This window comes from Myodes glareolus, chromosome 8, assembly GCF_982192425.1.
Source record: "Myodes glareolus chromosome 8, mMyoGla1.1, whole genome shotgun sequence".
Lineage (NCBI taxonomy): Eukaryota > Metazoa > Chordata > Mammalia > Rodentia > Cricetidae > Myodes > Myodes glareolus.
The window spans coordinates 42171402-42188509 of NC_142033.1; the positions used below are offsets into that span (position 1 = coordinate 42171402).

At 43.4% G+C, this 17108-nt stretch overlaps 1 protein-coding gene across 2 annotated transcripts in view; it reads right to left on the bottom strand.

The window, feature by feature from the left end:
- Positions 1-4767: 4767 nt before the first annotated feature.
- Klhl5 (kelch like family member 5) overlaps positions 4768-17108 on the bottom strand; it is a 69006-nt gene continuing 56665 nt past the window's right edge. For both annotated transcript variants that reach the window (XM_087909001.1, XM_048414836.3), the window contains exons 7-11: positions 16224-16448; positions 11937-12099; positions 10266-10478; positions 8118-8289; positions 4768-5853 (exon numbers count right to left, since the gene is read on the bottom strand). In XM_087909001.1, the coding sequence (XP_087765127.1) occupies positions 5797-5853; positions 8118-8289; positions 10266-10478; positions 11937-12099; positions 16224-16448 (830 nt within the window). In that variant the 3' untranslated portion in view covers positions 4768-5796. The remainder of the gene's footprint in view (positions 5854-8117; positions 8290-10265; positions 10479-11936; positions 12100-16223; positions 16449-17108) is intronic.

A 17108-nucleotide genomic window follows, 5' to 3' on the forward strand; every position in this document is an offset into this window, starting at 1 on the left:
CCGTTGAAAGTGGTTCATTTGACTTTTGTTTTTTGAGACAGGGTTTCTCCATGTAGCCCTGGCTGTCCTGGAACTCACTCTGTAGACCAGGCTGACCTCGAACTCAGAGATTCACCTGCCTCTGCCTCCACACCCTCATTTGACTCAATACGTCGAGAAGATCTGTCAGCCTGAGTAACTCGGGCTGTTTGCAGATTACGTCTGGCTGCTACTGCAACCATCAGCAGAGCCTCCATGTATTTTGGAGTCGTGTACAAGTTGGTGCCACACACTGTGGTACACACTTTTGATTCTAGCACTCAGGAGGCGGGGAAGGCAGATCTCTGCGAGTTATACCCACTATGGGGCAGGCATGTAGGTATACAGGGCTACACTGCAAGACTGTTTTGGTTTTATTTCATTTTTTTTAAAAAGATTACTAGCCTTGGCTCTACTTTAAAAAGATAATTATTATTTTAAATTATGTATATACGTGTGTGTGTGTGGGGGTGCACATGCTTGTGAATGCAGGTATCGGCAGCAGGTAGGAGGGGGCTCAGGATCCCCTGGGACTGGGGTCACAGGTGGTTGTAAGCTGACTGATATGGGTGTTGGGACCTGAACTCAGTTCTTCTGCAAGAGCACTATATGCTCTTAACCACCAAACCACTCTCCAGTTCCCGATCCCTCATTTTAAGCAATAATTCCTAATTTATTTATCAATATGATTGATCTGTAAAATAGCAAACGACTTGGGATGGAGACGCAGGCAGATCCTGAGTCTGCAACCTGGTCTACAAAGCAAGTTCCAGGACAAGCAAGGCTACAGAGAGAAACCCTGTCTTGAAAAACAAGCAACAACGACAACAACAAACCTAAACAAACGAGCTGCCAGTCCCCTCCAATCCTGAGCATTCGCACAGGGCTGCCCCCACCCATGGCTCTTCCTCACTGTCTGGTGATGTCTGGCTTTCCCATCCCCTTGTGAATACTTTCCAGTCCTCTCCAGCCAGCCTCCACCCCCAGCACAAGGAAAGCGACACCTCAGGGATTCTCTTCGTTCTCCCTACCCTGCCTTGGGTGCGATTCAGCCCAAGCCTCAAATCTCCTTCGTGTTTACGTTCATACAAAGTGAGTGAGAGCTTATTATGGGAAGGCATAACAGGCACATGCTAAATATAAATATATTTAAACACAGGTATATGAATGCATGCCAAATAAAAATAAAAATAAAGCATGCTCCTGTAAACTCTGAAGGTGCTAACACGGTCCCCTCCTTTGCTTTAGGATCTATTTGTGTGTAAGATGCTAGTCTCCTAGTTTTTCACTCTAGTCTCCTAGCTTTTCACTCGGAGTTCTATTGATTGGGGAGTTTCTGAGGTAAAGGATTTCTCTGTTGGATTAATCCCTTCCTTCGTGTTCTCTGCAGCTTCGCCACCGAGTTTCTGATACAGAATCGAGTAAGTAGGTCAGCTTTGCCAACCCTATTATCTGGCGCTTTTCTCTCTGACATGCTCACATGGCACAGCTATTCTTGCTGCTGCCCAGAGACAGCTCTCTGCAGCTTCTCCCTAATCATATCACTGCAGCTGCCTCGGAGCAAGGACGCAAACCCCACTCGGTCCACACCTTTGCAGAGCGCGGCTTATCACGTCTTGACAAACGTGTGTGACGTCAGAGACAGCCATTTTCAAATTTTAGTTGAGGTCTTACTTTCAAACAGTTCCTTAGTTGAATTCTCTCCCTCCCTCCCCCCGACCCCCCAGACAGGGTTTCTCTGTGTAGCCCTGGCTGTCCTGGAACTCCCTCTGTAGACCAGGCTGGCCTTTAACTGAGAGATCTACCTGCCTCTGCCTCTGGCTCCTAGATGAATTCTTAATATCAGCTTTTGACTATTTTAAAAACTGGCAGTAGCACCTGGAAGTGGCACAGTCAGTAAAGTGCTTGCTACATAAGCGCGAGGACCTGAGTTCAGATCCCCAGTACTCACAGGAAAAGCCAGGCATAGTTGTTGACGGAGGTTTCTGTCCCACCTGGTCCGGCAGCCGTTCAGCCCCAAAGAAACACACAGAGGTCTACATTAATCATAAACTGGTTGGCCTATTATCTCAGGTTTCTTATTAACTCTCATAACTTATATTAGTCCACAATTCTTGTCTGTGTTAGCCATGTGGTTTGGTGCCTTTTATCAACGAGGCAGTCAAATCTTGCTTCCTCTGTGTCTGGGTGGATTGCTGGGTCACGCAGCGGCGAGTCGCGCCGCAAGCTGTCTCTGCAGCTGCACCCTCTTACATGCTCACAGTGAACAATTTCTCCGTGTCTTCTCCGACACTCATTTTCTGCTTCTAAAATTACAGCCATTCCAGTGTGGGTGAAGCCGTGTCTCACTGCGCTGTGGATTTGCATAATGACCGGGAAGTCAGTGTCTGCTCAGGTGCTTGCCGTCTGTATCGCTTTCTCGGGCTTCTGCTTATGTCCTTTGTATATTTCTGATTGGATCATCTTTTTGGTATTGAATGTCTGAATTCTAGTCTCTTACCAGATATATAATTTGCAACTACTTTCTCCTATCCTGAGTTGTCTTTTCACTTTGTGTGTTGTATGTGTGTATTTCCGGGCATGTCTGAGCTGGTATTGGATGTTTTCCTCTCTGCCCGCCCTATTGCCTTGAGACAGGCCCTCTCACTTGCCTGGAAGCTTGCTTTATGCTTGGCTCATGGGCCAGAGAACTCTTGGGATCTGCCTGTATCTGCTCCCTAGTTGCTGGGGTTACAGCCATGCCTGCTCATGTAACCGTGGCTCCTGGGGACTTGAACTCTGGTCCTGAAGCACAAGCAGCAAGCGTTCTAAGCTTGGTCTCCCTCACAGTCATCTCCCAAGCCCCTTAGCTTTTCTTTCTTTCTCTTTTTCTTAAGACAGGACAAAGTCTCTCTATGTAGACTAGGTTGGCCTCAAACTCTGCCTGCCTCTGGGTTGGGTGTGCAGCTCGACATATCTGTTCCCTTCTCAGTATTGTGGTTTTAATTACTATATTTAGAGATTTATCTACTTTGTATTAACTTTGCATTTAGGGAGAAGGGCCGGACTCTATACTTTTCCATGTGGATATTTTCCCTAATTGATTTGGCATCCTTGCTGAAAACCGGCGAGTCTAGTGCACTTTCCAAACTTACTTCCAGACGTTCGATTTCATCCTATTGGCCTGCGTGTTTACTTATGTATCAGTATCATAAAATGAAAATGCGAGTCCTTCCCCACTTCCCCGTTATTAGAGATGCTTGTTTCATTGATCCTTTGGGTCGCTTACAATTCCATATGCATTTTAGGATTAACTTTCTCAATCCAGTGAAGAGTTCATCTGGGGTCTTGTAGGGAGCGCACTGACTCTAGACGGTGGTGGGTCTGGTGTCATCCCAACACGTTTCCCAACCTGTGAACACAAGGTGCCTTTCGAGTATTTACATCTTCTCTATTTCAGTAATGGACGGATCATCTACATGTGCCACCTCCTTGGTGAGTGGATTTTAAGTGTTTCATTTTCCCCATGGTATAGATGGCATTGCTGCCTTAATCTTATCTCATGATTCTTTGCTAGTGTATAGAAACATAACTGGCTTTCTGTGATCTCACACACAACATCTCTGAAATTTTAGTTAGCTTGGGTTTTTTTTTTTGGGGGGGGGGTGGATTCTTTAGTCTTTTTAAAATATAGGATTATATCGTCTATTAATGGTAGTTTTACTTTTTAAAAAAAAACCTGAATTCCCTGTTTCTTCCTCTTTTTCTAATTTCTCTGGCTGGAACACTAACTCAGTGTTGGCGCTCACCACAGAGGAGACTTTTCCGTGACCACAGGGGCGAAGGCCTCACTCACTGTGTTGTCAGCTGTGGGTTTCCAGAAAAGCCTTTTAGTAGGCTAAGGGAAGTCTCGGCTTCCTAATTTTTTTTTAAACCAGAAAAGGCTATTGTATTTCATTAAATACTTTAAAAATCAGTTAAAACGATCATTTCCCCCTCCTTCCACTACTGTAGATGACATTGTTTTCTTAAGAGTTTTTTTGATTATTGACTCTTCACTTGTTACAGACCTGCATAGATTCTTTGCTTTTTGAGTTAGCTTTTATAACTTGTTCGTTACTAGGAATTTATCCATCTTGTCTAGATTATATATTTTTTGGAATTAATGTTTATTTTTAATCTATTTGTTATTTTAATATATATTTAATATATGTAACATATATGTTCACTCAAGGTATGATGCAATTCAGTATTAAAACATCTGAAGTGTTAGGCTTTAAGCATTTACTTTCCTAAAGCAATATGTATATACAATTCTAAGAGTGACTTAAACAAACTTCTCCTTAAATATTAAGGAACCAGCTGGACATGGAGGTACACAGCTTTAATCCCAGCACTCAGGAGGCAGAAACAGGGGATCTCTATGAGTTCAAGGCCAACCTAGTTCATATAGTAAGTTCTAGGCTAGCCAGTGCTACACAGTGAGAACCTGTCTCAAAGAACAAAAACAAAAACAAAAAACCAAAACCAAAAACAAAGTCAGCTCAATAAAAAGGGACTGTGTTTCACTTTTTAAAGAAAGTAACTAAAATAAAGGCTATCCTAATATGAAATAAGAATATATTAACCATAATAACATTGTACTTTAAAAGACTGGACCTCCGTTTACATCCATTTTATATTAATGAAAGGACTTCTACCCTAAAGAACATTTCATACAGTGTTACTGCCCGGGGCATTTTACAAACAATAAACAATTCACCGAGACGATTAACATTCACGTATGTAATTAGAGCTTACAAATGTACAAAATTTTGAGTAACAAACACTTTAAACTTATTTTTCAAATATTCAGTTAGCACCCCTTCCCAATTTTTGATTACAAAGAAGCACAATGGGTTCTTAACACAATTGGTCAATTTGTGAGAAACCAGGCGGCAGCAGACAATATAAGACGGGCCAACAAACTGCATCAGTATCAAAGGGACAAACCCAAATCCTCTTCTATAGTATAAAATAAACCCACATAGTTAAATACTAGTTAGGGAGAAGAACATCATAGAGTAGATAGCATTTATTTTCTCTACATAGACTTGCATATCTTAGTGTAAAGCATCCGCTTTAATGTCAGTAGCAGCCTACCACACACGGTCCTTGCTGGATCTAGAGGGAATGGAATGGCTATTTAAGTAGGACCTAGAGATCCTATCAAGTGTTTGTTTGGTCAGTCTTATTTTTAATGTTGTAAGTGTTTTTCTTTATTATTGGGTTAAACCAACTTTAGTAATAAAATTCACAACTAGAGCAGATTTAATATTATTGTACCTGAAAAAAACTAGACAGCATAGTCTTTAGTATGTCATTAAAATAGTGGTTTGATTAAACAATAAAAAGTATGGAAGCGCGTGTATGACAAACTTATAAAGTAATATTTTAGAAGTTCATATGTCTGTACTATCATAACTCTGGACAGCGTGAGTAAAATGTGCCCGACTAAAGAGAGATGAAATTCCCAGCTAGTGCTGGATTGTTCTGGGGCAGCGCACTTGTCTTCATATTGTTTATCCCGAAGGTGGGACTCCAGTCCGCCAGCAGTAGCTTTAGTTTATTAAGCGATGAAGCATCTCCTCCGGGTCCATCCATTCCTTCCTCCATTGTTTCAGCATTTCCATTTTGAAGAGAGGCACTTCGTGCCTAGGAATGTGGCATTGCACGGTCACTGAAAATGAGTCCACTGGTAGGACCGTCCTTATGTTAATGAAGGAGAGGGCATCATCATTTAGAGGACAAAGCATGAAGTCATATCTTGACAGTCACAACGCATGCTCCAGCTCTTCCTAGGCACAGCGGGGCAACCTGGAAAAGAAACGAGAGACACGGGTGTCGGGAGTGGAGGAAGATGGACCATCTGCGTGTCCAGTGTGGAAGGTGAGCGGCCGGACAACCGGACAGACAGTCCAGCTTAGACAACTTGTTAAAGATAACACAATTACTTCCTGCTTCGGGACAAGGCTGGCAGTGGGGTGAACAGGGGCTGTGGGCTTTGTGATCTCATTTCAGCTCCTCTTTAAATGTCTTTTTACCCATTTGTTACTGTACTTAAATGAAAGCAGTTACTTTTCAGGTACTACAAGTCTAAGCTCACATGTTTAAGTGCTTAAAACAGCAGCAGAAGTAGTAGTATCTAAACAAGACAGCTAGGTGGCTACAGATTACTGACTTATAATAAAGACCAACTAGGTTCATTCCTGCTTATGACTAAATCTCTGTTTCTCAAGGACTAGACTATGCCCTACCTGTAACAGTAACTATAAATGGCTCTGGGAAATGGTGACCGTGACTTTGTTTCAGGAGGCTGTTAGGATCACCTTGTTATGACCCCTTTCAGGAGGCTGTTGTGACTAACTTGTCATGCTTTTGTTCTGGGTCTGCAGCTCTGTCTAGTTGCCGGTCAAAGCTCCACTTGAAAACCCCCTACTCTTGAAGTATAAAAACCCTTATCTTACCTATGTCCAAAGCTGATCTCTTGAATCTGCCTTAGGGAGAGACCACCCATGTACACAAACAAAAAAGCTTGCTTTAATTAATCTGGCCATGATTTGGGTCACTGATCTTTCTCCTGGATTCTGTGAGATTAACACCTTTTACACCTTCCACTGAGTCATTTCATTTTCTGAAGTTCATATCACAGAAGTCCTTTTATTCTGTTATCTTTGTTAAACTTGAGCTCCCTTTCCCTTTACCCTTTCCCCAAGCTGCTTTGTGGTTAACCTTCATCATTAATTTTACTGTATTTTAGAATTATATAGGAAACACCTCTGTATGTATCTGTGAGGGCATTTCCAGAGACTTAATTAGAAGTGGGTGGGTTCATTCCATAGGTTTGGGTCCTGGACTGAATTACAAGGGAGAAAGGGTGGAGCACTGTGGCACTCTGAATAAGAACGGCCCCTCATGTATTTGCATGCATGATTCCCAGTAGAGAAACTGTTCTCTAGGGAAGGATCAGGAGGTGTGGCTTTATTGAAATAGCTGTCCTCTTGGAGGAAGTGTGTCACGGGGACTGGGCTTTGAGGTTCCAAAAGCCCACACCAGGTCCAGTCTCTGTCTTTTGTTTGCTGCCTATGGGTCAGGATGTAAAGTGCTTGGTTCTGAGGCCACGTCTGCCTGCTTGCTGCCATGCTCCCCACCATGGTGATAATGGAATAGCCCTCTGAAACTGGAAATGATTCCCCCAATTAAATGCTTTATTTTCTAAGTACTGCCTTGGACACGGTGTCTTTTTCACAGCAATAGAAGACTGACTAAACAGGCACTGATATTTACTGTGCCATTCTTCCCGAGTGCAGACACAATGTGACCAGCTGCTTAATGCCGGACACCATGCATTTCCCAAAGGATAGGGCTTTTCCCCAATGAAACGTGGGTAGCTATAAGCCTTTTGTTAATAAGCTCAGCACATTGAGTTTTTAACTTGTTAACATAATTTAGGTTTGCCATTTATTAGATTATAACTGGAAATTCAATATGCTCCAAGATATTGAGTATTTAACACTTATTACTCACGTATGGGTAAACTGATACTTCTGATCCCAATCCTCACCTATTTTCTGCAGCACCCTTGTCCCTTTGGTGCAGGCCCCCCCCCCCCCCAGTCCTGTCAGCACTGCTACTGCTAGAACATTTCTTCAAACGAGTGCTGGTTAATAACTTATCTGAATATTCATTTCTACTTCAAAGGAATTGGCATTTTGTTATAAAATCAGACACTGTCTATTGTTTTTTATATTTAGTCAAGAGGCAACTTTATTTCATTAAAAAAGATTGCTTTATTTTTGTTTTATGTGTATGAGTGTTTGCCTGCATGTATGTATATGTACCATGTGTGTGGTTCCCATAGAAACCAGAAGATGACATCAGGTCCCCTGGACCTATAGTTAAAGGATGTTGTGAACCTCCAGGGCTGGGAACCAAACTTGGGTCCTCTGCAATAGCAGCAAATGCTCTCCTCTCTCCAAGCCCACACACGTGTGAGACTGTCAATGTTGGACAAAGTCGGGAGGGTCTTATCGCAAGAGTTGTTTTCACAGTACGAGATAATGGAAAGGGAAGCGGCATACCTGGGTCCATTCGTTTGTCTGGGGATCGTAAGCCTCCACTATGTTCAGGTAGGTCTGCCCATCATAACCCCCAACAGCATACAGCTTGTCACCAAGTAAACAGACCCCCACCGCATCTCTGCTGATGCTCATGGATGCCACTGCAGTCCACATGTCTGTTTTGGGATCATATCTGAAAGAAAATTTTACAATGGGAGCTGATACTGCTCTTGAAATATTTCGTGTAAAAACGTCTGTCCATCAAGCCTACCTTCCGCCTTATCTGTGATATAAATATGCTGAACACATTTTGGAGGAAAAGATCAGTGTTTTCCTAAAACCTTCAAACTTATGGTGCTATAGATTCATTTAGTAGATAGCACCCTTAAGAACCCAACATGAATATAAGAGTAAAACTGCTTCAAGGCTTCAGAGTCCCTGTGGAAAATGTGGGCAAGGCAATTATCTTAGCCTTTTCGTTCTTTTTAAACTAGAACTGCTCAACGACGTCATTTAAAGGGTTGACACTTCATGTTAACAGCCATGTTGCTTCTGATGTTTCTGGCATCAATACCCACCTTTTCATCGGTGGGACAAATCACATAAAAGACTCCTATATCTCCTTCCTGGATCATTGTATGTAACGAGCAGAGTTGGAATTACCTTCTCTCCACTACAGATGAGATGCGGTCGTAAATTAACCGCCTTCCACAAACACCAGTTCTGGTTGTTATCTGAGACTCTTTGCTATCACCAGCAAGCCTGGACTTTATCTGACCAGTCCTCTTGTCATTTACAGCTTACTAAGTAAGTAACTCCAACCTCAAAAAAAGAGGATCTGTTCACCTTTTCTGGTACTCACTGATTTCACATTCTCCTTTAAAGATTTATTTACATATTTATGTACATGGTGTTTGTCTGCATGTACAGCTACACACCAGAAGGGGACATTGGATTGCAAGGGATCACAGTTATAGATAGTTATGAGCTGCCATATGGGTGCTGGGAATTGAACTCAGGACCTCTGGAAGAGAGGCCAGTGCTCTTAACCACTGAGCCACCTCTCCAGCCCTCATATGCCTGTTTAAAATCTAAAGTTGGTACTAATGCTCCAGCACTCTGTGTGACCCCCACAGTCTGTCCTCTCCCCGGCATTCTCCCACTACTCTGCTCTCTGGCCACACAGTAGCCCTTCATTTCCCATGTGAACCACATTCTTTTCTGTTCTGGAGTGTTCACACATGATTCTTCCTATAAAATGTATCCAAATCTCTCTTGTCATTAAACTAAATAAAAAATATTATATGTGTAGTAGGGAGTGCGGGCCCCTTGTTCTGGCCGCCTGCTAACTTAACCCCCGAAATAACCACAAAGAAATTGTATTAATTTAATTACTGCCTGGTCCATTATATCTAGCCTCTTTTTGGCCAACTCTCACATCCTGATCTAACCCATTTTTCTTAATCTGTGTATCACCACGAGGTTGTGGCTTACCGGGAAAGATTTAGTGTCTCTGACCTGGCGACTTTATGGCGGCTCTCCCTGTCTGCCTTCCTCCTCCCAGAATCCAGTTCTGTCTTCCCGCCTATCTAAGTATGACCCTATCAAAAGCCCACGGAAGTTTCTTTATTTAACTAACGAAAGCAACACAAATACAGAAGGACCTCCTACACCAATATGAAGACGCAGCCTGCCACCCAAATCTTCACTGCTAATAGGCCTCTACTTGACCTAAAAGCTGAGTTTCTTACAACTACTATGGATGACTTGGTGAAGCCTTAAAGACTTACAAGAACTTTTCATATTATTTTATTGTTTTCTATTATTTCACTGTACATCAAAATGGGTCAGCTATGTCCTTTTCCTTTCCACTTCTAATGTGGCTTCCAGCCCCAATTCATCCTTTCGGAGAGTTCATCAAACTCCTTTACTTTAATGGTAAGGTTCAGAGTCCAGTACAAAATGGCTACACGATAGACAATTGTCTCAGTGTGTCATTATGTGCGCAATCCCAATCCAAGTAGGCGGCGGGAAGGCAGGTGGAGAGACAGCCAGAGCAGAGAGTCCACTGTTCACACTGGATGCTCAGAACAGACTTATTACTTTGTCTAGAAGTGTGAGAAACTTAATTTCTTTTGTTAGTTCTTAGTTTTCCTTCACAGGGATTACCTCTCCACACAGTCGGAAAGTCTGGAAGTCAAGTTGGATGTGGGAGCATCGTGTCCTCCAATCGCATACAGCAGTCCATTCCAGGTTGTCACGCCTACGCCGCCTCTCCTTTTCGACATCTGGGCACACGGTGTCCACTTATTGGTGTGAGGATCAAAGCACTCTACGGACTTGAGACAAGAGCTCCCATCGCGGCCACCAACTGCATAAAGTCTGTAAAGAAGAGCAAACGGGATGACAGATGGGAAACAGAGCTGTGGTTAGGCTGACCGCAAAAAGGTGTCTCCTAAGACAGCTCACTGAATTTAAGGTGCCATGGATGACGCAGCAGGCTGAAGTTAGCTGACATTAAGGAAGAAGATATGACACCATTAGATGGTTCCATCTGGAAAGACGATTTCCATTTCCCTGCCCATGAGGCACTTACAACAACACCACAAAGGACTTAACAATGGGTCCTGAGGAAATGAGCTTAGGCATAAATAGGACAATATTTATTAATATTTTAAAATTTCTTTTGCTGTGGTCTTTTGAGCCAGGGTCTCACTTTGTAGTCTTGGCTGTCCTAGAACCCATTATGTAGGGCAAGCTTGCTTCAGTAACTCAAGAGTTCTGTGCCTGCCTCCTGCATGCTGGAGCTAAGGAGGTGTGCCTCCCGACTCATCTTACTTTCCTTATACCACAGCTCTACAAGGACCTTCACAGTCTGCTTTAACTTCCTTCCTCCCCCTTTCCGTGAGTGATAGTGCAAAAGCAATGAAACAAAGGAATTAATTAGAAACCACCAAGGGATTTATTTTATGGTAGAAGAAAGGACTGAAAAGGTTTGTATTTGGTCCTTATATAACCGAGAGCCATGAGACCTCTATAAATCTGTTTATTTACAGTAGACAAAGGGGAGGCAAACACCTTTTCCTAAATCCATCCCGAGGTCACTAGTCTACCATGATAGGAAAGACGGGGCACAAAAGTGTAGAAAAGTCTTTAGGGAAACACCAAGAGATCACAGTATTTTAATTTTTAACTGTATGTATCAATTTTTCCATTTTTATCCATGTGGGTATGCATATTCTTGTATGTGTGTATGTGGGCACACAGGTTTGTGGGTGCACATATAGGTGCATGTGTGTGCACGTGGAGCCTGAAGCTGATGTCAGGTATCCTCCTCCTCCACTGCTCTTTAATCATATACACCGAGGCAGGCCTCTCAATCAAACCCAGAGCTCCTGGATATGGCCAGCCTTGCTAGGCAGCTTGTCTGGTGATGCTGTCTCTGCTTTTCCAGGCTGGAGCGACAGGTGGGCTGCAATGCCCAGCGGGTACTTGTATGCCTTTCAGCTCTGGTCCTCATGCTAATTCCACAAGCACTTTAACTGTAAACACCTCCCCAACCCACCGTGTTACTTTAAAAAGAGCAAATCATTTTAAGGGACTTTAAACCACCAGATTATTACTGTACAATTTAATATTGGATATTTTTATAAAACTTACTCATTCCAAATTAGAAATGTGTGGTCCCTGAATGTTAGAAAGAAAGCTCATCAATGAGCAATTAGGGCTCTTATGGACAGAAGTTATTGGAAAGGCTTCGTTAGCTTGCTCGAAGTAGTCCTCTATGCAATAATAAATGTATTTATTGTGACCAAAATAGAACTTCAAATATCTCCTTACTTTCCACTTAGTACAGCCACACCTACTGTGCTCCTGGGGGTGGACATAGTGGCAACAAAATTCCACTGGCGAGCCTGAGGGTCCCATCGCTCCACGGTGTTCAGATAGCTCCAGCCGTCATGCCCTCCTACCGCGTACATGGGGCCTTCCAACACAGCAACACCTACAAGCGAACAGCAAAGAGGGAAGGACTTGAGATGTTTTCAAACTCATATTTTAATTAAAATGTAAGTACAATGAATCTGAAACATGCAAACGTAACCAATCACAAACTTAGGCTATAGCTACTGGTCTTCCTCAGGGCTCTTCTGAGGCAGATGGGGCTGAAACAGCACTCTAATTCGCTTCCTGACATTTAGAGACAGTATTTTGGGGTACAAGAGTGGAAAGTTATTTAAAACCCTGCCAGTCTGGCACACACTGCCATTACTAAAACATCCTTTAATACGCAGTGCTTCATTCTTTCTCCTCTAGTACTTCAGATTCGTAAGTTTGACTGGAGCGGTTTTATACCATAGCCTATTGGTGTCACTATCAGGGAACAGGGTCGGAAGAGCCATTTGTTAATTTGGCCAGCAAATACCTCTTCAGTTTCTACTAAGTTATAGGCACAGAGAACATAGAGGTAAAAGCTGTGTCCTTGTGATCAGTACTGTGTCTTAATCAGGAGACAGACAAGAAATACACATTGGCTATGTGCCGATTTAAACAATGGAGCAATGAAAGCAAGGGTAGAGAGAGCCAAGGAAGACCTGCACGATGAGATGACACATGAACAAAAGCATGGATGTAATCAGAAGACCGTGTACAGGGGAGGAGGTGAGGCACGCAAGAGCATGTAGAAGGTCTGAGGGTGCTTAATGTGGCTGGGGTATTGGCTGAGCAGGTAACTGAAGGGGAGAGGACAGAAGATGAGGAAGTCAGAAAAAAAATGCTTCTGGCCTTATCCCTTATCAGGCTTTTAGATTTTATTTTGAATGTGTGGAGAGTCAGTCAAGGATTTCTCCTTTGTCCTTGTTTTAGAGATAGGATGCCATTATGTAAACGAGCTGCTCTTGAGCTGATGCTCCTCCTTCCTCTGCCTCCCAAGTGTTGGAATTACCGCTGTGCACCACCAATCTGGTAAAGTAGATCTTGAGAAGAGTTCTGACATGATCATGGCCAAAACACCTCTGTAATTCAACCCAGCACCCATGGCCAAGTCAGGTAAAATAGCCGTCGTGCACGTGTGACCCAAAACAACTATGATTTCTCTTGTTACATATTGTGTTATATATACTTGTTAATATAGTACTGGCTATTGAAGACTTACCCAGACACACGTATGCAAAATATATATTCATATACACACATTTCAGCTTGTACATATTACTAATTTTACAGAATATATCCAGTTTTACATATACAAAATGTCATCCATCAAAGGCCTAGACGGGCTTGTTTTGTCTAACCTCTTGAATGTTGGCTCTGAAAAATCATAGCAGTGAAAGCCCTTTTCCAAATTAAATCTTCATATATGAAGAGATTTAAAATTTTCCTAATTAGGTTTATCTTGTAAATTCAGATAAGATAAAATTTATCTATTAAGCAAATGCATTTTGAGGAAATCATTGGTGGAACAATTAACTTCTATGTGCCATAAGGATTTACCCTAAATTAGAATTGTTTCTTTCCCCATGGTGGTAGTGGGATATACGAATGAATTACAATGACCCTGGATTTTACGGTAAACCTAATTTTTACAGGTTTTGTTCATTATTAAAATATATTTTCCAGGATGGAGGTATACCCCAGTTTCAGGATGCTTGCCCTAGCATACACACATCTCTGTGTTTGATCCCCAGAATGGTAGTTTGTTTATTTTTTGAAACAGGATGTCTCTGTGTAGTCTTGACTATCCTGGAACTTGCTCTGTAGACCAGGCTGCCCTCATAGAGATCTGCCTGCCATTGTCTCCCAAGTGCTAGTATTAAATGTGAGCACCACCACCTGTAAATGGAAGTTTCTCTGTCCAGCCCCATCCCGTAGCCGCTTCTAAATAATCACTCAGGGGTTTAATATTAATTACAAACTGTTTGGTTGAATAGCTTAGGCTTATTACTAACTAGCTCTTACCTTTGCATTCACCCATTTCTATTAACCTATGTTTTGTCACTTGTCTTGTGGCTTTACCTGTGCTTGAATACATCTTGCTCCTCTGGTGGCTGGCTGGCATCTCCCCTGACTCTGCCCTCTTTTCTTTCTGTATTCAGTTTAGTTTTGCTGCCTAGCCCTATTCTGCCTCGCTATGGGCCAAAGCAGCTTTTGTCATCAACCAATGAGAGTAACACATATTCACAGCATACAGAAGGGTTATCCCATAGCAACCACTGACAGGTTGAAATATTGGTTTAATAAAAAGGCCTTGGGGCGGAGTAAGAGCTCATCTTGCACAAGCCTTGGCCCTCTGGTAGTTTCCTGAACCTCCCAGCATGCCAATCTCTATTCCCAGACAGTTTTCACTCCTGGGTGTTAGCTTTGGGGGTGGCCTTTACATCTGTCTTTTATTACGACCTATCAGATTCTTTATGGAAGCCATTTCAAACCTTTTCCAAGCTGTGATAAGGTGAAAATATGGCCACAGACTCTTTGACTTTATGCATGTTGCAGCATTGCCCTGCAGCTCCACTGAGAGAGTGGGGATGCATTGCTTCACTGGGGAGTCTGGGCTTGGCCGTGGCTTCTTTGGACTGGCGAGGTGTTAGGAAACATGATGAATGCACAGGCATGAGAATCTGCACTGGGGCTCTCCTTCCCGCTCTGTTTTTGATACCTTGTGATGCTGCCATGCTAGACAGGGAGATGAGACCGTCCTACAACATCCAGCCCGCACAGACTGATGAACACCAGCAGTGCCAGGCTCATCCACAGCAGCCAAAGCCAAACTGACCAACCACAAACCCACGAGCTCTATTAGGAAGTCTCTGCATTGTGCTTCTGTGTTTTAGACAAGTGACAGCACAGGCCCGCAGACTCAGCACCGGGGAGGTGGAGACACAAGGATTAGTAATGCAAGGCTAGCCTCAGCTACATAGTGACTCTGAGGTCAGCCTGGACTCTAAGAGACCCTATTTCAAAACAAAACAAAACTGCAACAAAAAGCATCTGAGTTTTGGAGTGGTTTGCTATGCAGCAGAAGCTGGTGATACATATGCACTTCAAACCGCAATTTTATTTCCACAGTCCTCCACTCTTCTCTAACAATTCCTTCTCTTGTTTCACCTGAGGAAACAGAGTTGCCTAAATTCACTTGTCCCTGCTCATGCACCATCAATTCCTTCAGGATGAAGAAAGTGCCTTTCTTTCTTTTTATTTCTGGGTGCTGGTTTGGTGGCAGCCTCTACGCTGGTGCTCAGTATTCTACACTGAGTACAATATAACCTCCATGAGCTAAAGTCAACTTGCCTTCACTGCCCTTCTCCTGTCTTCTGTAATGGCCTATCCAATTCCTTACTGCAGCTGTTCCAAACCTTTTCCAGACTGTGATGGCGTGACAACATGGCCAGAGCCCCCTCCTTTTTTTTCACAGTGTGGCCCTGCAGACCCTGGGCATCTATAGAACAACGGATACACACTACAGGCAACATCGTCTGCTCAGTGAGTTATCTGACAGGAGAGAAAGAGGGGCTGGAGAGATGGGTCAGCAGTTAGGAGCACTGACTGCTCTCTGAGGGACTGGGGTTTAATTTCCAGGACCCATATGGCAGCTCACAACCATTTGTAACTTTGGGTCCTGGGGATCTGCACCTTGCTCTGCATACAAGTGGTGTACAAATATATATATATATTCCCTGGGTGCAGGGAAACACCCAGTCAAAAAAGACAGAATGAAAAGAAATCTCTGTACTATGTTCAATTTTGGTGTGTGTGTGTATGCGAATCCACTCACTTCTGCTTAAAAACCACAATACATAAACACCTGTCATTATTGTTTTCCATATACATATGGAAATAAAAATGCTAGTTTTGATGAGTATTTTAGCTAGGCCACACAACATCCTCCTAACACAAAGCACGAATGTGAGAGCATGGCTGTCAGCCCGTCATGCTTCCTCAACCCCTTGGGCCCCGTGCTTACTACTGTACCACATTTATCTAAGTGCTCGTGTTGAGGCTTCTGCCTCACAGGTATGAGGGAAGCCTGGCAACAGATGCTGACTGAGCCCACACACTGGTCTTCTGCCTGGTACAGATGGGAAAAATGCAGCGGCAACCTGGCTTTCTAAGTGGGTCTGCAGATGTACTTACCAAGCCCATGCCGATGTGTGGACATAGGCGGCATCACACTCCAGGACTTTGTTTTGGGGTTGTAGCACTCTACAGTGTTCAAAGTCTTCAGTCCGTCGCGCCCTCCAACCACGTACAGTTTGTCATCTAACACCGCGACTCCGAACTGCAGTCTCCTCCCGTTCATGTTTGCTACGGGCGTCCACATATTTGTACGGAGGTCATACTTCTCAATGCTTGTTGCTCCTTAACAGTAACAAAGAGAGTTATGGGACTATGAGCTTCATTGTGACTATGCTACATACAGAGAAGCAGAATTTTGTTGTGTGGTATCAATGTGTATTCCTGTGTGTGCACACACATGCTTGTGCACATGTGTGAGTGTGCATATGGAGTCAGAGGGTGATGTGTGGTGTCTTCCTCTATCACTCTCTACCTTGTATCTCCAGAGGTGTCTCACTGAACCTGGAGCTCACTGTTTTGGTGAGGTTGGTTGCCTGAACATGGAACTCAACTGTTTTAGTGAGGTTGGCTGGCTGAATCTGGAGCTCACTGTTTTGGTGAGGTTGACTGGCTGAACCTGGAACTTATTATTTTGGTTAGGCTGGCTGGCTGAACCTGGAGCTCACTGTTTTGGTTAGGTTGGCTGGCTGACGTGGAGCTCACTGTTTTGGTTAGATTAGGTTGACCTACCCGTCTTTGTCTCTCCAGCACTGGGGTTACACATGTGTGCCAGCTATGTATGTGGTTTCTGGGGATCTACACTCATGTCCTCATGCTTGTAAGGAGAATCACTACCAACAGAGCCATCTTCCGAGCCCCCAAGCATATAGGTTTTTATTAGCATCGACAGCAATACTTTTATTCTGTCCTAGGAAGCCCCAGCAGTATGGCCGCTGCCTACCC